Source organism: Prinia subflava, chromosome 11, assembly GCF_021018805.1.
Source record: "Prinia subflava isolate CZ2003 ecotype Zambia chromosome 11, Cam_Psub_1.2, whole genome shotgun sequence".
In the NCBI taxonomy this organism is placed as follows: domain Eukaryota; kingdom Metazoa; phylum Chordata; class Aves; order Passeriformes; family Cisticolidae; genus Prinia; species Prinia subflava.
The window spans coordinates 16,585,086-16,608,036 of record NC_086257.1 but is presented as its reverse complement, the minus strand read 5'-3'; the positions used below and the strand labels follow the sequence as shown (position 1 = coordinate 16,608,036).

Genomic DNA, 22,951 nt, shown 5'->3' with positions numbered 1-22,951 from the left:
TGGCCACTAGAGTTCCCTGCTTCTCAATGCCAGGTACCTTCTGGTCTGTTTTTCCTGCCCAGCAATGAATGCTGTTCTGTGAAAAGCTTTTCCACAGAACTAATCAAAAGTTACACTCAATTGTTATAACTCAATTTAAAATGTAATGCAGGACATGGGACTAACACTGAGGGTTTCTGTTGTGCTACTTCCTTATAAGCTGAGTTTCGTAAACAAGAGATTTCAGTGTATACTTCACCTGTGTAACCTCAGCTTACACAGCAGTTCAGGTTTTCCTTCTCTCTCTCAAAATTCATTAAAAGTCTTACTTGAGCTGAGATGTACACAAGTTCTCTGCCAAGAACACATTTTTACAACTTAGTTTTAAGCTCCTTTAAAAAAAATCCAGAAATTTATAATGGAAACACTGACAGTGCCCATAATCACAAGTACAGAAACTTTATTGCAATAGGTAGTTTGCATCCCATCCAAAAAGAAAAGTTGGTCTCTCAACCAAATTCCACATGCATTCTGTAACAATGGCCAATTATGAGATCAGTAAAAACAGGTGCAAATAAGAAATACTGGGGATTTAAACACTGATGATGGCAGCATAAAGCCATCACCTTGGTCATTAAACTCTGATTGTGCAAGAAGGGTTTTTTTTAGAAAGTCTCGAATTACTTTATAACTCACTTCTCCTGGGCAAACTCTTTTCCTAGTGACCATTACAGGCTACCTTGGCAAATCTTTGAATCACACTTCCAAGTCCTAACAGCTTGGCCATTCCCAGATATATTAGTAATACAGGATTTATATTCAGTTTTGTCAATTATGTCTCTTGGTTTAGCCTGATGAAACCCACTACTGATGTGCAGCTCAATCACACAACAGCCAGATATTCCCACTGACAGACTCTACCCTACAACTTACGATGCTGAGTTCTGCCTCAGGATATTTTGTGTGTGCCAGTAGGAAATGGATGGCTGCACACTGCAGCAAACTGCACCTCACTGGCTATGCAAAAGCAGTGATGAGCCTCCTACATCACTGCCCAGAAGAGTTAGCTGTACCTCAAACAGAAAGCATCAGGAGTCACGTTTACCAATACATTCCTCTCAATATTCTGAACACACTTCCAATCCTCTTAAACATGCAGCAAAGACTGAAACACAACATGCAGAAATACAAGAAAAATGATGCACTTCATTACATTAAAAAGGTACAGAGCCAAGGTGCTAATGGGCCCCGTGGGGAAGCAGAACAGCATCCAGTGCTAAGCCCATTCAACACTCTCACAAAATAAATCTAGAGAATCGCAAAATTCAAGAAGCACGGCTCAAAAACATGTGATTGTGAACCAGCCTTGACACCTGCTTATGTCATTAATAAAATATTTAATACATGAAAAACACTGGGTTTACAAAAGTGCCTTAACCAGCACCAAAATGTGTTAGTCATCCAAGAAGAACTCTCACTTGAGTACTGGAAATTACAGAACAAGGAAATCAACTCAAATCTTTACAAGGAAGCCAGCTCAAATGCTAAATCTGGACTGTGCTACCTGCAAACATTCATCACCAACAATGACAGATTGCCAGTCCTTTTAACCAGAAAGGAAAAGAATATCTCTCCCCTGCAGTATATTGAGTACAATTACTGGATCTGAGACAGGCAGCTACACTGGGCTTTCAGTATGTTCATTAAACAAGCCCAGGAAATTCAAAGCTGCTTCATACAGATCAAATGAACTCAAAGCAATCTTCAATTATTCAGTCTTTCCCTCTGGGTAGAAGTAAGTATGGGATGACATTTAATAATTTTCATTACCTAGAAGTAGTTATTTGAATAACATTTAAGAAGTTAAACTGTAATACAGCAAATGTGTTAATGATAAATTCTTTAAGCAACTTGACAAAGGAAAAAAGCATCCAGCAGAAAAGGCAGGCTGTTCCAAAAAACGAAGAAAGTAAATTTATGTTTATTACAACTATTTAGATATAAATTAAAATAGCTGATTCTATAAAAACTTCCCCCTTATAACTTAAAAGGTCTTCAGAAGTATATTCTTGAAACTCCACAAGTGACAGCACTAAATCTCAGTTTCACTTCATCTCAGGGAAGCTTGGAAAGCAATCTCTTGAAAAAGTATTGCTGCTCTGCAACTCCCCAGTGAGTTTATATTTATCTTGTTAAGAAAGAAAAAATTAGTCCTTTCATATACACATACTTTTAAGATAACAGAATTTTCTTCACAGCTTTAAGTTAGGCACTGAAATACTTTGTTATGATTAGTTTTATCACATTGAATCCAAATGCTCTGCTCTGGATTATTAACCAACTCTTCTGACAGGTCTCCAATAATGAAACACACCTTACAGCTTACACTGACTCACCATTCATCTTAGCTGATAAAACAGAAAAGGAAGATGGGCAAAATCTCAGAGCCTACCCAGGCAGTCCACAGCTTTAGGAAACCCCTTTCATTTGCTTTCTCACCAGCCAAAGTGAGAAACAAAATATTTGTTGGCTTTAACATGGCAAACTTCACAAATGCCTGCTTCCATTCTACTCATCAGTGACAGGTACCATGTCTAAGACTATCAGTACCCAAAGCACCTACATTGTCTTAAGAACTGAGGGCATGTGAAAAGCAAGTTAATGCCCTCTCAAGTAAAACATTAAGTTTGCCACTTCCTTGTTGCTTAAAGCCTCCTTAAAGTCCCTGCCTTGTTTTGAAATACCTGTTGACCCTTGAAGCGAATTTGCTGTTTTACCATGTACCCTACTACAACTGTGCTGTAACGCCATTATCAGGAAAAGAAAACACTTCACCCAGCAGTTTGTCCTCTGAGCTGCTGGGCTGCTGAGGATCCAAACTGAAATCTTGCTGGTCCATTTGGGACCCAAGTTACCACTTCCACCTCCACAATTTGGCCACACTGGCACTGAGGGACGAAGGATGTGCAGAGACAAAGTGAGTGAAGGAAGTCACAGAGGGGGGGAGATCGGCAATGTGAAGGTTGAAACATGCATTCCCACCTCAGTCTACCCATCCTCACCCACAGACTGTGGAATAAAATACTTTATAACCCCTACTGCAATTACACAGCACTCGTGTCACTCAAATGACATGAGGAAGTTGCATGTAATGCATTGGGAGCAATTGCATCTCTTGTGCTCAAGCTGCTCTAACAAGATGGGGAATACTTGCTTCATCCCTGTAACCCCCCCTTCCAGACACTAGCTTTTACTAGTCCCTGATCCAAAACAAATTAAAAGGGACACAAGGTACACGAAATCATCCGGTGATAAGCATTTGTTCACAGCGAAACAATCAAACGGAAGGATTTGTCTGGTTAAACACACAAAAGGTTATCGATAACCCACCAGTTCACACCAAGGCTTCCAGCTCCAGGGAGGGACTGGATCCCACCCCACAACAATCACCTGTGCTGCCAGCCATGAGCAGACACGGCCAGGCACCGCCGCCAAAGGCATCCTTCCCCTAAGGAGTCAAACATTCAAACCCTCCCAGAGAGGCTTCTGCAGAGCAAAGGTTATTGGCAACACAAACTTCACACCAAGTGCATGATCAAACTTGCTTCCTTGTAAAATATTAACAGCACTCCACCAAAATAAAACTAAGCAAGTTCTCTGTTCTTAACTAATGATTTTCTTTCTAATTTGACCACACTGTAAAGTTGCCTTAAAACCTCCCACAGTTTGTCCTCAGGCTGCTGAGGATCCAAACTGAAATCTTGCTGGTCCATTTGGGACCCACTTTCACTGCACCTTGCAGAGTCCTTGGAGTACAATTAAAGTCTTCTACCCAAGCTCTTGGTTTGAATGTCTTTCATAATTTCTTAAGAGAATACTATTTTATTTGCCTAACACAATCCACACATCCCCAGTTTATCAAATCTTTAGTCTAGGCTTGTTAAAAATAAAGCCAATACTTCAAAATCTGGATGAAAAACAGTTTCACTTCTTACACCATTTAACTGTGTGTCTCTTATTTTATTCTCTCATCATGACTTTATGAGCCACTTCCACCAAATTACACTGCAAATGACACCAAAGAAAGCTATGAATTTGTAATTGAAAGATGCAGCTCAAGACATTTAACAGCTTCAAAACTACCAAGAGTATTCAATAATGAGCCAGGATCCAGGAGCCCTAGAAGCACTGAGACTTGACCTAAAAGAAAAACAGAAAGCTGCTATGGTGCTTTGAATTTAGAGGTTAAGGTAAATTAATACATACAACAGTCTTACTATAGAAACTTTCTCACCTATCTATATGCAACAAGTCATATAAAACATATGGATATTGGAACTGAGATACTGTGAAACAAGCATGCTACATCCTCCCACAAAAATAGGATGTCTTTGTTTAATGATAAACCACTGAACTTTAGCAGTATAAGTACAGCATATGAGCTCAAAACCTTGCAAGCTTCAGTTAATGTAACTGCATTGTTTAGGAATTTAAACCACTATTGTTTTCTTAGGATAGCCAAAAATTGCCACACAAATACCAGTGTACTCTTGACCTCCACAGGGAGTGGCTCATTCCCATCTAATATGCCAACAAACCGCTCAGGATGAAGTTTCCCCATCACCGGCCTCACATGCTCATCTATCATATCCACACTGTCACGTGCATTTGTGTGATTTACTAGATCCTAAAGGCATCCACCTCTAATGAACATTAACTTTTCCAAAGCAACCCCCGAAAGTTTAAACACATCCTAAAGACTACGAGTATTTCCTTCTCTTTGCCTCCCCTCACAGCCAGGTGGAAGTACACGTGTCAGGATTCCACCCTGCAGTCACCAGCTGCAGTCTCATAGCAAGAGAAGATTCTTCAGGTAGGTCCTTCCACAGGTCCAACATGATGAAATGAAACCGTTTCAAGACACAGCATTTTACTTTAATTTGAGAAAAATCACAGACCAGACTTATCAAACTTTGTCCATAAAACACTGACTTCAAAACAAACCTCTTAGCTCAGTTTTCTGCCCCAAACAAGCTTTACTGAGACCTGCACTTACTTCTCTGATCTTGTAACACAGAAAGATTGATTAACCTCAGCTTTAATTATTGTGTTAACACAAGCATAAATATCCTGTAATGTGTAATGCATTAAGGCATGATTTAAACATTCTTCAGAAAACAATTTAAAAAATAATCTCTGTCTACATTCATTTTTAGTTATCAATGATACACAAGTAGCTCACCCATTTATTTTGTATTTATTTCTGCACAGTGACAATATCAGAGAAACTGTGCTGGAAAAAATCTGGACAATTTTGGGGTAGAACTTTTTTCACAACCATGGATCAAAACCAATTGATGCTTGGGAAGGCATATTTTTTATTGTGAAGAAAAGGTTATGTATTCCTGGTAAAGAAATAAAGCAAATAAAGCTGTTCTTCCCCTGGCATATATTGGAGAAGAACGGTGATTTTACTAAGACCACCTTACTTTTCATTTCAGAGCTGAGGCAACAAAGGCAGGAACATATTCATTCCAATGCTGCTCTGACTAACCCTGAAAAACAGACCTGAAAAACGCTAAGAGGTGGCAGCAACTAATAAAGAAACACCTGTGGCAAATTTTAAATATAATGTGATGTTTTTCATTATTTGTTTTTTGGTACCATAACCCAATAATGTACAGTACATCCAGCTATGGATTCAACTGGAAAAACATTTTACACTAGAAATGGTCAACAGAATTTAAACAAAGACCATTTCCTGGGGCATCTTGCTAGCCAGAACATAGGAACCATGCTACACCCTCCTCACATCTCCAAAGGGGAAGAGGTTTTTTATTTAACAGATTCAAGGGCACAGAGCTGCTTATTAGAGGCAAGTATTTTCTCTCATCCTGGTCCCTCACCTCCACCCAAGCAACATGGATAAACCTGTGCAACCAGCTACTTTTATGCAAGAATTTAAGACTGAGGCACAGTGCAGGGCAGGGCACTGGGGCCAGGAGGAGGGGTAGGAGGGAGCACACCCAGCCTGCTGAGAAGCAGAGGTGTTGAGGCAAGTCAATGAACACAAAAGGATCCGGATGTCAAGTATCCGAAGGAAGAGTATTTGACAAATACTTAGTGCTTTCTAAAGTAATCAATCCTGAGCTGGTGAAACCACAGTGTTTAATCAGAGGGTGATGTGCCAGTGTTGGGAGCTCTATTTCCTAATACCTCAAAACCCTGCACAAAGAGTTATGTATATTTTGCTGTCTGTCATTTTGTACAACACCCTTCCCTCAAGCACCGGTCCTCAGAATGCATTAGACATTGTTAGAGGAGATTAATTTAACTGCAGATTATTTTTTGATTATTTTTTCCCGTCTTTCACAAAGCACTTAACAGAAATCAGTACTTGGGAACTGGAGCTCTGAAGCACAGTCTATCTGTTTATTTGTGCTCATAGCAACTAATTGCTCAAAGACTCAGGCCCCAGGACCATTCCCATGTCACTGAAGTTGGCTGCTGCAATGATTTGCCACTCATCCCCCAAAAAACAGTGTTGTTAACTTGCTTGAGTGGCTTTGCTGGTGCAGAGGCCAGACAGCTGCATAACTGACCACTGGATAATGCTGACTCCTTCAGTGGCAAGAAGACAATGGCGGGAAAAACAAAAAATCAACTCTGACATGTGGTAGTGGTTTTGTTAGCAAAAAGTCTGCCCAAGGTCTCAATCAGCTCATAGGAAATTCCTGTGTAGCTGGAGACACTGCCCTGACAAGGCCAGCCATCCCCTCCCAGCTTTTCCTTTACTTGACAGTCACGGCTGCCACCACACCTAGACTTTGGGCTCCGTTATATCAGCACTGATAGGAGCCACCCCATGGGAAAGTAGGATAGTGGGGCTGATGTCAGGTACCATGAAGAGCATTTTCCTTTTCTGCTTCAAAACTTTTGAACCTTACAGAAGGGGAGCCATCCGCTTCTATGGTTTTTTTTGAGTTCCTACAAATGAATTTTAACAATGCATATCCTGCCAGGAAACGTTACCATGCATTAGTGATAAAGCATTAGATAAAAAGGTAAATTAAGTTTCCAAGATACAAATCTCAGCTGATAAACATACTACATCCACAGCTCAACAACTGTGCAGAGAAGAAAAGGAATAAAGCATTTTAGAGAAAGCTCCAGGAATTTTTGGTGGGGGGAGTGAACCAGGAAGAGTCGATAAAGTAATGAATGTCATCTTGTCAAAATACTGCTCAAACTATGCAAGAAGCACAGCTATGAAATTAAACCAAATTAGATTGATGGCCATCCATTAACCTTGGGTATGTCTACATGGTAAAATACAGACCTGAAGAGGAGCTCAGGCACAAGATGTCTTGCCAACACAGCACTCATTCATGGCACCAGCTCCCTGCTCAGCTGGATAAATAAACTAAAGCCATTTATTCTCCTCCAGTGGTGATGCTGCACAGCTCTGCAGTCCGGGAGGCAGCAACTCTGCTCCCAGCCAGGTGACACAGCCAGGAACAGTCACCAGAAAGGAGCGCTGGGACATTCCCTCTGGATGCTGCTCTAATATGGAAATACTGCAAGGAAGCTGCCTCTGTAACATCACAAGCCAGTTGTACATTTAAGGGACAGCTGCACGACAAAGGCTGAAGGGAAAGGCATTGCAAAGCTTTGCAGTTGCCAGACTGCTCTGCCTAGAGCACGAGCCCAAAGGTCCAGGCAAGAAAGAGACTGTTCAAATGGGCAGCAAGCTGCTCCCAAGGCAGTCAGGCTGTGCAGGACACTGGTCCCACATGACTGTCACACTGGCTGTGCCCAGATCTGTTGTTCACAGACCCTTTACAGAGGATGCTTGTCAAGGGATCAGCTCCCAGACTCGCACCAAAGGGAGAAGAGGTACAAGTCCATACCTAAGACTAACCATCACAGCAGCTGTAGTTACTGCAAGAGGCTATAGCTGCAAACCTGATCTTCACAGAAGAAGAAAAAAAACCTACTTAGGCAATCTGACATCAAAAGGGGTGATAAAACCTGGAGGAAATTTACATTACTGCAAAAAAACTCAAGGAGGGCATCGAGGTGAGTTACCTCACTACTGTCCTTGAGACTTTTACCAGAACTCCCCACGCCCTGAACAGTCATTAGGGCAGGAAAAAAGAGAAGCTGCTGAAATATTCCTTCCACTTCACACGAACTTTGGACTTTCCCCAGACAACACCAACCTGGCAAACATTACACCATGAGGGATTTAAAGAGATCACAAGAAGAGAGATGCCAGTTTCTATAGCACTTGCCAGCAAAAGTAGCCAATGCTCATTCCAACAAACAAGCCAAAAGCAAGGAGACTGAGAAGAAAAGACGTCCTGGCAGCTAATTAGTGAAAGCATTACAGTCAGGACTTCCAAGCACCAACAAGAACTAAGCAGGATATACAACTTCATGCAAGATTTTTTTTCAGACAGAACAGAGAACGTGTCTGGGGAATTCTTCGCCAGTCACTTTTTGCGACCAAAATACACAAGCACTAATTAGATCATGCCAAGTCTTCATTTTCACACTTCCAAAGCTGCTCAATTAAAAGTATGTGTTTTGGCTCTGCTCTCTGTTTCAAAACAATTTAGACAAAGCTAAAAACAAAGAAATGCTTCAACCCCAGGAGGTGACACAGCTGAAGATAGATGAATCAACAGCATATTGGAAACCTAAAAAACTCACAAGCAAAACAGACAGACCAACTTTCATGATGCAGATATTGCCTGATATGACAGAACACAGAAAACAAAAATAAATCAACAATGAAAAAGAAATAAAAACAGTGAGAAAGTAAGGAAACTCTGCTTTTTCCAGCAGATCAGCTCTGCCTTGCAGTATTTTCTTAGATTGTTACCAATACTTTTTAAAGAGCCTCCAGGTACATAAGGTTGGATAAAAAACTGGAAAGTGCAGGTAGAACCTGGGACCTTCAAAACCCACACCAGATGTGCTGTCAGCAAGCACATGCTGAGGAATGATGTCATGTCAACAGCTATTGAAGCTCTGAGGAATTTGTGGGAAAAGATAATCAAGAGGAAGTTTAATTTCTCTTTCAGTGTTTTGAGTGGCACTTTGTAAGCAAGAAACTTGAGTCACAGTATCAGCTGCAACTCTTCAAGATGCTGCAGAAACAGAGACTGTCACAGCTACAGGTTCTAGGATGTTGATTTGTATATTGAAGGATAATACCAAATGGCAAGCAAGGAAGACTTCCTGTGTTAGCAGGGTTAAGAAAACTGCTATTGATGCACATAAGTCACTGATCACCACTCCATGATAGTGCTCCAAGACCAGACTCATTCCCAGTTCTTGTGATGTGCACAGCAGATAGGATGCCAGCTTCAGAAATCTGAAGGAATCCCCCTCATAGCAAGGAACATCACAAAGTCAGGCCAGGAGAGAGTGGGAGGCCAGGAGACCTCTTCAACCTGACTGCACTTTGCCTCACCTGGAGGAAGGCACAGGAACAGTGTCTGGGAGAGGGCACTATTCCAGCTCTCTGAAGAAGCAGCACGCTGACTCAAAACCTACCTACTGTCGGACTGCAAACACCTTTATCTTTGATGATTACAAATTACCAAGAACAAATTTAATGCATCCCATCCCTGATGACAAATATCCTTCTTATCTCCAAGAACCACGTGGTTATAAATGAGGTCCCAGATCCTACCCCAAAGAACCTGTTGCAGAAAAATCGCTCTCACTCCTCCAGCTGCTGCAATTTTTCATTTACATAAATCACCTCTATTTTAGATTCCTTGTCCCTCTGATTTATGGCCTTAAGAAAAACAAACATGAGTTAAGGAAACAAGGGAAAAGAGTTAATGAGCCAACCTCAGAAGCTCTGACCACATGTAAATACTGCAGCCAATTGCTATTTCTCTGACAGCCAATAACAAGAGCAAACATGCAAATAGATATGTAGCACTTTTCCTATTCTTCAGAACTCAGGGATGCAATCCAAAACCACATCACCTCAGGACTTAAAGATCATCAGGTTTTTAGTGTCACAGCAGCTCTTCATTTCACCAGCTATCAAGATAAATTAGGAATATAGCCTCCTTAAAAAAACAGAGTATGACATTCACTGTACCAAGTTTAGGCCAGATGAGACTTTTAGTATCAGTACAGTTGATTTAAACTTATTCCTAATTATGCAGACACATACTACAGAAAATCTGGACAGTCTCTCAAGAAAGCATTTATAAACAGTTAAGTGAGTTTAATGTGCATGACCTTCTAAAAACCAATCTCATCACAACAACAGGTATCCTGACTCTCACAAGGTACAGCCTCCAAATACTCATGTGATATCAGCAAATAAGTCTCCAAACTGGCAAAAAACAAACAGTTCTAAGAAATACTAATTCCACAGGAACCAAGAACTAAGAAAAGTCCAAAATGATAGTGGTTATATAAGAGATTGGATTAAGAATAATCTACTGTGATGTGTGCATATTTACAGAAGACTTGGAATAACAGAGTTTAAAACAATCACTTGAAGAAAAGTTAGTTGTTAAAGGAAACAATTTGCTGTACTAGATTATTATGTGACCAAAAAAAAGTAGTGAGCAGGAGCAGACATCAGGTATTAAATGTTGGCTTGCCTCCTCTTCTAAAGTAAGATCAGATGCCCCAAGAGCACTTCCCTCAATACAAGATGAAGCTCTTTGAGCAATACACGCTGAAATTTAGCAGTATCTCACACAACCTGAACTCACCCCATCTGCCATTATTACACTGGGGATGTAACAACTGACCACATGTCATGAATGATTATTTAATGTTTAATTGTTCACCTAAGAGTAACGTTTTTTATCTTATTCTGTGCCTGTGCAGCCAAACCACAGCTGCAATGTGACTCTGTCTGCGCTGGCAGGACAGGAGGCAGACAGTCAATAAAAAGAAGTTTGTCTTCCTACCTAACCAAACAATTTGCCTTTTAATATCACTCTTACTCAGCACAGGAGGAGGAAGAATAAAGAGAATATTAGACTGTTCAAAAGCTCTGTACTGTACCCTTCTAGTGATTCTATTATTCAGGATCCTGGGTTTGGTATTACCATCAGAAGGACAGAGGCAGGAAAGGCCCTTCTCAGGAAGGCAACATCCAAAAGGCTGGTGCTTCTGCCTCCTTGTTTTCCACATGCAGGGGAGCAAGGGCTGAATGCAGCACTGGGTCATGGCAAATCTCACAGAATCCAGATCATTACAGTAATTGTATCATTATACACCATAAAAAGCATGCCAGTGCTTGCTATTAAAACTGTGTTAAGATGTCAGTTGATTCACTTCAAGTGATATTTGATTAACAAAATGTGATAACATCTGCAAGAAAGCAAATGCAATGCCACATATGTCTCAGTGCACAGCACTTCCTGCTCTCTCAGCTTTTCTGCCACCAATCTCCTGCATTGCTACTCCACACTCAGTCAGTTTGCAGCTAAGCAAAGCCTGGGAAGAGCCATGCCAGCTCACAGCAAAGGCCCAGCAGTGTGGAACAACATGTGGCCATCCAAAGAATGGCACAATTAGAAAGTTAGCATGTAATGAAGCTTTTCCAGATTCCACCAATTTGTGGTTTGGGGATTTGCCAAGATGAGGAGGGATATGCACGCACTTGTGTGTGACCATCAACTTACAGCCCTCATTGTAAAGCCTACAACAAAACAAATTAAAAAAACAAAACAACTGCCCTTCCTCCCTTACAGCATCCATCAACCTTTCAGATTTGCTAGAGCTCTGCCTTTCTGGACATCTTCATAGCTGGCTTCTTAGGCTTCCCACTTTACTCCTGAATATCATGAATTACACTTGAATGCTTTTAGTGTGCCAGAACACTTACTATTTCAATAATGACTTCTCCAGAACTCTTTTTTTTATTATTATGAATGTAATGTTTCCAAACAACATTCTTGATTGTTAGACTCAAACAGTGTTGCTGTGATAACCCTCTAAGAACCTCATCTCCTCCTGAGTTACTGTTATCCTTACATTAGCTGCAAGATTTTGAGAAGAAACTGACTCTCAGAAGAATTTGGTTGAAATGAATTATTATTCAGCAAGGCAAATCCAAAGCTAGCATCTCCTCTAGCAAACTAATGCTTCATAGGTTTTCACCAACAGTGGGAGGCAGTGACTTGCCAGGATACTGGCTCTGTTCAATCTATACGTGGTGATATTTGTGATGACTGCTTAAATCAAATGGTTCCTTCTTCATATTTGTTTGTAATTATGCCAACAACAATCACAGCTGGGAAAAGTGAATTGTACTTTATGTCTTCTGTACAGAAAGTGTTCAAATATTTATCTGTGATGTATGGCTCAGAAGAGGCAGCTTGAACATCTCCTGCTGCACTGTATTGCATCTGACAGCTCAGTGTTGAAGAGAACATGTGCTTTCATGAGCTATGAAGCATTACCATTTCTGTCACTGTTGGACACTCTGTGACTAAAATGTTGTGCCCATTATCCTATTATCCAGCAACACACACTGTACATAATGAACAGCTCTATATCCTTGGCCTTAAACACCTTCTGTCAATATCAAAAGGACTGGAAATCGTGCAAAGAAGTACTGTAAGCTGATAAGGAAATCATTAATAAAATAACAGCAGAGGCACTGATTTGCACTAATTTCTGAGAAACTAGCAGGTTAATCAGGAATTATTTTATCTATACATATATGCGTAACTGGAGACCTGGCATACTGTAGCAAGCAATAGGGAGTTCGACCCTAAAATTCTTTTTTGAAGTTTTGGGCAGCACCAAGTCCTTGTCTGGGTACTATTTTCAGACAAAGACTAAAATTTCAGCTGTAGCGTGCAATACATGAGACGGTTGTCATGAAAAACATTCCACATTATAAACTACTACTCTAAAAGCACCAGGGATTGGGCCAGGAATCCAAGCCCCAAGTGATATCAAATGACTTATTATGCTATTTCCTTCCACCAAAGAAATGACATCTTGCAAGAAAAACCAAAACAGATACCTGAAATTAAACAAATTCTGTCTGGCAATTAAGCAGGCAGCAAAAGAGCAAAAAGAGGCTGTGAGGAAAAATAGGTTAGGTTTATCCTCTATACTGACACACTGCTTGCCTCCTTAATGAGCCTACAAAATATTGCTCTAATCACAATATCAACATTTTCTTTGACTTCCAGTAATTATACCACTGCATAATTGAAGCTTCTGAAATTGATGTAAGCACAACTCTGTAAAATATAATAAGAACCCAAGGGTGGAAGTTAAGGCAGTGAAAATCAGTCAAGAAATAAAGTACCATTTTTCTTCTTTATCACAGTAATTGACAAGGACTGAGGCAAATCCTGTCACTGGCTATCTTTTATTGTCATGTTCTTCCAGAAGATAAAGGCACAGACTCAGGGAAGACCTACAGCTTGAAGTCAGGACAGTCTTGCAAACTGCAATGATATTCTGACTTCATTTGCTAAGAGTAGGTTAAGTACCTGGAAAAACAGCCTAAGTCAAATACCTTACTTTGCAAAAGCTAAATATTTGAAAGTTACCATAGCACCTCAATACTCCCAAGATGTAACACAAGAGGACAGGAGAGGAACTTCTGAAACGCAGCCTCCAACCGCGGTCACCGCAACGCACACCACTCAAGCCTGGCAGGAAGCTGACAGCCACCTCCTCCAGGAGAGCAAGATAACAAATTTCAGGGACAAAAAGTTTCTCCTTCAAGTCTGTGGTGCCACAGTGAAATTGTTGGCTCTTGATCAGAACTAATAGTAAGCAGAGAACGATGAACTCACAACCTGATCATGGCCGAACAGCGCGCAGCTCTCCAGTGGACGCGGGAACAAACAGAGCTTTAAGACCAGACACAATAAGCACAGGGAGGACCACGGTAGCTCATCCAAGCAATTGATGCACATGCTGGGAAGGACACAATGCTGAGAAATTCAAGCCTAATAAATTTCTCACCACTGAGCCAAGAAGTAGAAGGCTCTATCTCTCTCAAGCAGGTATTACATAAAGTCTAACCACACATCCAAAGTATTTCACCATCCCCTTACATGTCACTCTGGCATTTATACCTGTGTGTAGGGTCTCACCATTACAGCTCAGTGGGACCCAGTATATCCCTCAAGAAACTGCTCTGCAGATGGAGGCTCTTCCCTCACTTCACCTGCAATGACCAATTCACCAGGGACGGGGCAGCTCCTGGTTTTCTCAGCAATTCAAGCAAACACACAGGTTTCTCTATCCAAAATCCATCGTTTGTTACCAGTCACAGGTTTTCCCTTTTCCTCCCATTTACACATGTAAATTGAACTGAGGTGCCAGCTAAGTCCTGCCTTTACTGGAACACAGGAATACACTGTGACTGTAGAAGGTCCATGGAACCACCTGCACCAGCAATGGGAATCTTCCCCCAGAGCATCCAGAGACCATCCAGGACACTGACAACTGAGAAGGCACAGACTCAACACACTGCTGAAACAACAGCCTTATCTTGTGCAAGCAAGTGGTACAACAGCAAAACCCCAGCTCATTTCTCAATGGTAATGTGTTGGGAATAGAGAACGATAAAAATAATCAGCACACACATCTCAATCCTAACAAACCAATATGTACAGAGCCTGTAAAGCCTCCTCTGAGAGCATCAGTTATACCATATATCTGATTTACATTTTTCAGAGAAATAACTGAAGCTCTTCAGCTTGTTCCAAAGGCCCAGTGGGAAGGAGAAAACCCTCAATACACCTAAGTGGCAGCTTTGCAGCAGCATGAGACTAAACAAATGGAAAAACCTAGAATAGGTTGTGACAGTTTATCATTAATCAGTATGAATTACTTGGCAGAAGGCAGCATCTTTCAGTGCAACTTAGTGGCACCTTTCCCAAAGAACTAATACAAACATGAGCACATAGCAGGAGATTTGGGGAGCAGGGGAAAAGGGATGTCATCACTGATTGAGTTGCTGATGGCAAGAAAGAAAAAATGAGACTACACAGGGCAGCACCTATGTGGCTGAAAAACATGACTGGCATGTTCCAGCTACTTCATTTGGCAAAGTTAAATTCACCACAGAAGAATCATAATCATATTACAAAATACTCAAGTCTTTTGAATGGCTTCCTTGCAGTCAGATACCACTTCTCTAACAGTTCTATTTATTCATGCATTTTCCCAGGACAGGGATAACATTCTGAATCCTTCCTCTTTGACTCATAAAAGACCATTACTGTTGAACATATGAAGGTATGAGAACAGAAGAGAGAGGGAGAGGCATTATCTTTGTTTAGAGACAGATATAAATGGAAAACTGCAGACAAAGCTTCCAGCTTAGGCAACCTCTATCAAGCCTACAAAGAAGCCCTTGTGCTGGCAGGTCCTGGCAGAGGATTTAAGCATCCAAACTATTCAATTTTTCCATCTATGTGAAATGGTTTAATACAAAAGATAACTTGCATATATCAATTTGGTGATCAAAACACAAGTTAGCAACACAGTTTTAGTGAACTCTGACTTGAAGTCTTGAATAGCTATGGAAGAAATTTTGCTTTGACCCTCAGAACTGGTTCTCAGACGTTACCAAGATAGCAGCAGACCTCTTTCTTTTATTTCTATAAGGGTATACCTGTAATACCTAAGATCCCACTTATGATTATGAGCCTTCTGTATTAGGTTTAGTTTTGTACTTATGTGTGTCAATAAATACTCAGGTCATTCACTCATTTTATGCATACTTAAAAAGAAGACGCAAGTCCTAATATGTCTCAAACCATCATTTCAATTGTTACTAGATTTAACAAAATAGGTAGAAGGTTCAGCAAATGACCAGACTAAACACCTTGCATTTGCAAGTGTAAAATCACATAGTTTCAAACAAAGACAGGTAGAGAATGTAGCTAGACTGAGTAAAAAGGACCAGGCCAAAGTAGTTCAGACCAGTCCCCACTCTGCTGGAAACAACCTTACCATTACTTTTGTCTACAAGATCTACAACAGCCTTTAAACTCTCAAGAAGAGTTCAAAAACCATGTTTGGAAAACAATTTGTGGTGGTTCTGTCATGCTTACATGTGAAAAGCCATGTTAAAATTGCTAACTGTAGCTTCCATCTCCCAGCAACTAGAGAAAAGGAGCAAAAACTGCCCTAGCACTGAAGTGTTAAAAGATAAACCTGCAAACAAGATAAAATTATTCAGATATTTGAAAGGACAAAGTTTGATTAGAGAAAGAAGTTTCATCAGCAGAAAAAAATAAAAGAAAAAAACAACAAACAAAAACCCAGACAGTGATCTTAATGAAATCCTCAGACATGAAAATGAAAACCAATTGTCCCACATTTGTATTGCTCCAGTCATTTCACACATGCTTCATTCATGTAAAGAAGGGTATTACCACAAAACCTGGAGCTGTGACAAGATAAGCTTTTCATGGACTGAGGACCCAAAAATTAGAGAGAGTTAATCATAACTAAAGCTTTGTGAACAACACTTGTCAAATACATGAGCAATTGCAAACACCCACACAGCGCTATCCAAAACACCACAGCATGAAGACAGCCAAATAGCAGATACCAAGAGTCACCTCTGACAACTGTGCTAGGAACTAGTCTCATCTCAGACTTTCCCATACAGTGATAATGAAGGCCATTCCATGCAAAGAATGAGGCTTCAACGCCTCAGGTATCACTTCTTCCAAACATTGTAATGGATAAAGTCTTTTAATCAATAGCAGCATAAACTCAGTTTATGTAGGATGCAGGAAATTCTCTGTTCTCTGTCTCAGGCTCTACTAGTGATGAAAATTGTAATAATTGTAATTGATTTCTCTCAAATCACAGCAAAAATATACTGAACTGACCTTCCACTGATCCCTGGGAAGCAGCTTCACCACCACGATGTCACCGTTCAGGGCTCTGTTGCGAGCAACCACTCCATCAATAAAGATATCACGACTCCCATCCTAGTCAAAGAGGAAGAAAAGTAAGTGCCAGACCAAAACATATTAAATCATGGTTGTTACGAGGTTTAAAACACAGCCATCAAGAAAACACACACCCCGGTGAGGCAAACACCCAGCAGCTGAGCACAGGAACAAAACAGATTCACCATATGCCCTGTAACATACAGGATCTTTCAGCAAACGAGCATCTTTGTATGGATGTGCCAGTACAGCAGTTCCACACTATTTATTTACACAAGACAGAGCCAAGCCCTCAAATGTGTTGTCTCAGTTCCTCTACAGTTACTCTCGGGAACAGGTAGAGTTTTCTGCTGTCACAGCTCTTGAAACATTAATTTCCCACCTCAAACATTCAAAGCCAGTGTTCAGAACTGTTTACAAGACAGTCTCTGCAAAGTGCTCCATGCACAGCTCTCACTGCTCCTCTGGTGAGCTGGGAAAGCAGGGACATGCAGCTCCTGGATCAGCAGAGCACTTTGTGAAGGTGGTCTGGACTGAGTTAGGGATGCAGTCTCTTGTTTCTAAGTGAGTTAACACCATACAGTCTGCATTTGGAACAACTTATGTTAGAGGGTATCCCAAATAATGACAACCACAGATGCCAACTGCAAGCCAGGAGATCTTTTACTGTAACAGACATGTCAGGACACCTTCTCTGAATATTCTGGGTTAGCATCCTTGCACAAGAGCCTCAACTAATTGCACACACTATGATTATCCACCCCAGACATGTCTGGCATTTGGTTATTTTAGATTTAGTTTGGGAGATTTTCTCCATGGGGTGAACAAAGTTTCCTGAAGATGCCAACACAAAGATTTTAGTTTTTAAAGGATTGCCTGTTTTGTCTTTTTTTTTTTCCTTTTGATAATTATTGGCCATGCTCTTGCTGCTTTCATTTCTGCTTTCCCATAATTCAATATACAAAAAATTCCATGTGTCTGTTTACAGTGCAATGAACATGTCAAACAATGTGAGCATTTAGTATCAATATGACCAGTTTAAATATTTTTTCTGAAGAGTTATATTTGCATAGTTTTGAAGTACAAAATTGGAGGTTGAGTTTCTTCAGATTAGTACTTCATTGTCTTTCAAAGAAAAAAACAGCCTTACAAGATTTAAAGTCTTAATCACAACTTCAGCTGTTTCTCAGACACTACTGAGTCTCAGATGCATGAATAAATCCAATCAGAACTACCAGCACACTCAGTGTCCAAGAAAAACTTCTTTTATAACCTGAAAACATGAAGCCCAAATATCACATAAGTATCTTACTCTGCTTAGATACCAAAACAATAAAAGGAAGAACCCTGCCATGATGTGAAACTAAGGCTGTCCTCCAAGAGACCAAATTACTCTTAGAAAGAAAAGCAGCAGCAGCTCAACAGCTGTGTGAAAGCTGCCTCCCATGACAAGATGCAGAAAAATTGCAAAGCCTCTTGGACCAACATAATTCAAATTGGAAACCGTTCTTTTCAAAAAGCCAGATTTTTTACACATGGTCTTATTCCTTATTTCTCCCCACCCTTTCCCTCCAGCTCCAACTCTTTACCTAAATCTGTCATATACATAAAAATGAAATGTTCAAAGTCACTTTCTCAGGCAAATTCCTGGTTTGGGTTAGGTCTTTTTGGGGTTTTTTTTGTCTGTACCTGTAGCTGCTCTGTATTGTAGGACACAGGCTGACATTCACAATAATTTGCTCTACACTATTTTCCTTTTCTCCTGGGTCCATGAAAATACAAGACATTTTCTTCCACTCCCTTTAAAGGTGCCTGATGTATCACACCATCTGGTTAAAGCTGCATCTCCACACTCTGCAAGAGTCTTGTCTTTAATTGCACCCACACACCCTCTTTCCAAACTCTCTCTCTCTCTATATATATATATATATACACACACACAAATTTACCTATTTTACAGCAATTAATTTCAACATCTGCAACAAAGGTGTAATCAGAAAATTGCCTTCACTTTCAGTTTTCTCACCAAAAACAAACATCTCTGTATCTTGAGCTTCAGGCTCACAACTGTTGGGTGAACTTACGCACCTCCAAGAAAATTTGTGCATCCCACTTTTCCTCTGCACAGCTGACGCTTCAGATTACTAATGCAATTAAAATGGTACTGAATGACAACAGAACACAATCACTGCAAAGTCTTAGCTGTCCCTGGGTTGCATCTACTTTATCGACCATAATGGCCTCAAGGCTTCCACAGCCTCCTCCAGGGAGCATGGGCCTTTCTCTGCAAATATCTCCAGCAGTGCTCCCTATCCCCCTCTGACAAGAGATGTGCAGTATTTTCATCTGCTCTGCAAGTGTCTCCCACAAGCACAGCACATCTCCAGTCACTGTCACTCATGCTCAGCAGCACCATCCTTCACACTGACACTTCAAACCGCACCGCTCTGTGCAGGGAACACACAGAGATGCAAGGCAGAGATTGAAATTCCTGGGGTCGGTTCTCTGAGCAGTTTCAAGAAAAAAGTCCTGGGCCTTCCCCTCAACTGTTCATGCAACAATGAGACGAGCAGACAAAGCACATGTGCAGCAAGGAACACACAGGGACTTCTGGTGTCAGAAGGTGAACAGCTGTCACACTGAACTCCATGAAGCCATGGCCAAGTCATAGCTGAAGTGAAAGGGCTCCAGTGCCCTCATCAACAGCAGGAAAGAAAGGGTGATTTTTCACAGCTGCAGCTCTTGCAGCATCTGGCAATGATGGGAAGTGCTGCAGAACACCAAGGCTGCAACCTCTCCAATATGGCAAATAATGTTATACAAAGGATAAGCTTCCCAAAGCACCTCTTAAATGACTGTGCCTACTACATAAGCCAAAGTCATCTTCATCCAGGTGTTGATTCTGCTGGTTCTAGTGTTCATCTCCATAAAGGGCAGAAAAGTAGAAAGATAGCTGAGATAAGCACCTCTGCTAACCCTCCTTAATGTATGCATTCCTGCACACAGAGCAGGCACAAGGCAACAGCTGGACACCAGAGGGGCCATTAGGGGTAGGCCTCACATCCAAATAACTCATGAGAGTAGCTGAACTTCTCTTTTAACCTTGCATTTTGTAAATTTAGAGAATATATTTAACAGCTTACACTTACCACACCTGCAAGGACACCTGGCAAAGGAAGGATCAAAGTTCCTTTCACTTACACACTTCCCTTCTGATGTACCAGAGAGCTGCTCTGTACTTCTTCCTCAAGTTAATGTTAATGTTAATGTACTCTGTGCAGCCCCAACCTTTTCCCATCCCTTTAACACCAACCTTCTCTAACAAAGCTCCAACACACTGCCCCAAATCGACAACATGGACTGAAAAACACCATGAATTTCAAGGCTTTCAGTCCAAGCCCCAAAACAATAGTGCTGTCAGCAGCAGGGACAACAACATAATCAGTGTTTCACTGTCTCAGGGCAGGCTCTGACTTCTCATCCCCACACCAGCAAAACATTTCAATATAAAACTCTCTCATTAACAGCAACACTTTGACCAAGTCAGTTCCAGATAAAAAGCTTTGGCTGTGCCAGCTGTGAGGTCACCTTCCCGACTGGAAGGTTCTGAAATTGCAAGAGTCCTTCTTTTCTGTCAAAATAAGGAAAGAAGAGAGAAGAGGTGCAAGCCAGTCCCATGTGGCAGAAGCACATCCTAAGCCAACCAAGATACAGCCCGTGCCAAAGCGGGCACATGAAAAGGAATCACGCATATTATTTCTGGAATGACTTTTCAAATTAGCTCATGCAGCAGATCGAAAACGGAGAGCATATTTGTTTAGGGAAGATTAACTTAAATCAGTGGAAAATCTATAAAACCTCTGCAGCCATAAACCAAGGGTTTCTGATTACGCTATCTGGTGGTCCTCAAACCTGACTTCAGCTGGCCTCTGTGGGACCCTGCAGTATCCCCAACTTCAGCACAAGCAAAGTGTTTCTTTGAGGCATGAGAAAGTAGGATTTGGTTGGGAATATTTGATATAAAACAAAATCCAGATTGTGTTCATTTACTCCAACTCATTCACCTCTGACTGACCTTCTGTGCACAGCATAACTCCTATCTTAATGCACCTTTACTTATGAACTTTAAAGCATTATAAAATTACACTTACTGGAGATGGAATGAAGGCTTCGTGGTACTTCTTAGGATTTATTCTCAAGGGTCCCTTAAAAAAAAGAAAAGAAGGAGAAAGATTATGCCTGAATCTTATTAATTTTATTTAACACCAGTTAAATTAGAGAGCTGTGGGTAATATATCTACTGTGAAACATGAGAGATACATCTAAATTTCCATTATACATTTCAAGTCTTGACAACTTAGCATCCAAGCAATTTCAAGCCAAAAGGCAGTTTCATGATAGGCTTAAGCTGATCTACTGCAGTCTGTCAAAGAGATGTTGAATCATTAGTTGTTGCTGCTACTGGGTGAACTGAGGATCCAAGCTGTCCTGTTCCTCTCACACGTTTTCTGCTGAGCGTCCACCAACTTCGTTAACAACTGGATAATAGAAACAATTTGGCTTGCTCTGTCTTGGAAAAGGAGAATGTTGGGTTTGCTTATTTTGGAGGATACAAGGAAAAAGGAAAAGAAAAGCTGAGCTTGCATGGCAGCAGGTATCCTTCTTACAGGGCTCTGGCTGCTTAGGCTGCTCCTGCAAACAGACAGCAGCAGTAACTCTGTGATAATAAAGTACATTTCCAAAAAGAATTAAAAGGATTTTCCAAAAATAAACATTTAAAGCCTAGAGGATTAAATTCTGTTTAAACATACTTAAAGGCAAACTATCTTAAATACATTTGAAAGTTCCATGGTCTATCTATTTCTGCTTTGTTATCTGCCAAATTAAAGGCCAAGTCACCTGCAACAAATTCATATCAACGCTCCAAAGTAAACCAACCAGCTTTGCTGCCTGCACTCAGGTCCATCCAAGAGAAAGGCAGAGCCAAGCCAAGCCTTATAGGCTACACATTTGCATCCCAAAAGGATTCTGGAAATTAGGATTCAGGTGACTGCAGTTCAAATTGATAGCATGTGAATCTTATGGGAATGCAACTTAGGAATCTGCCTTCCAACAGGCTTCTGCTCTGGGAAGAAACTTTAGAAATTTCTCCACTTGAGTATTTGAAGTAATGTTAGCCAATTTATTACATGAACAGATTCCATCTGTTTGCACTTCTGTGTTAAGCAATCATAGGAGCATCTCACAGGAATTGCTTCTTTAAAACTTTACTGCAGCAAATAATTTTTTATGTATTCTGGGAAACACTCAGCCAATAGGAAGATAGACCTGATTACATGTGAAAGTTTTGTTGCCTTGAAGAATTCACAGATTTACAAAGATTTTCCATTGCACTTATTGCTAAAGTTTACCAGCAAATACAGAATACCAGATTACCAGCAGCATGTATGGCATACTCTTTAGATACTACTTGAGTAATTTGCTATACTACCTCATTTTATGTCCCACATAACTTGTACTAACAAGGACACTCCTACTCATGGTAGGTATAACCCAGAACAACAGCATGGAAACAAAGATGATCCACTGAGAGAAACCCTGGGGTATTTTATGCTTAAGCAAAGTGAGAGCTGACTTGCTGTCATCAGTTCCTAGTAGCACTGGTACCCACTGATGGAAAACTCACAATGGTTGTTCTCCACTTATTTCCCAGAATCAGTCATCAGAAGCTGCTACATAGAGAAAGGAAAAAATGGAAAGGGGTGGTTGCTCTGTTTGACAATGAGTCAATTCCCATAGGTGGATTTACCCACCAGCACCAAGCAGGTGAGGGGATATCCTGTTTTCCTCTGCACAATCCCCTTGAAGAGTTTGGGACTGTCAGTCAGTCAGGTGTAAATGCCAATCATGCACATGAAAAATCAAGGTTTGTGTCCAGAGCCCAGAAGGCACCAGAGCAGCAACATGCCCATGGATGCCCAGCTCCAGCAAACACACAGAGGAGCACAGTGTTACCACGTTTATTGTGCAGT

At 40.9% G+C, this 22,951-nt stretch overlaps 1 protein-coding gene across 1 annotated transcript in view; it reads right to left on the bottom strand.

Moving 5' to 3' along the window:
- DIS3L2 (DIS3 like 3'-5' exoribonuclease 2) overlaps positions 1 to 22,951 on the bottom strand; it is a 180,675-nt gene that overhangs the window by 135,576 nt on the left and 22,148 nt on the right. Inside the window, 2 exon segments of the mRNA XM_063408228.1 lie at positions 16,857 to 16,958; positions 21,071 to 21,124. Of these exon segments, the coding sequence (XP_063264298.1) occupies positions 16,857 to 16,958; positions 21,071 to 21,124 (156 nt within the window).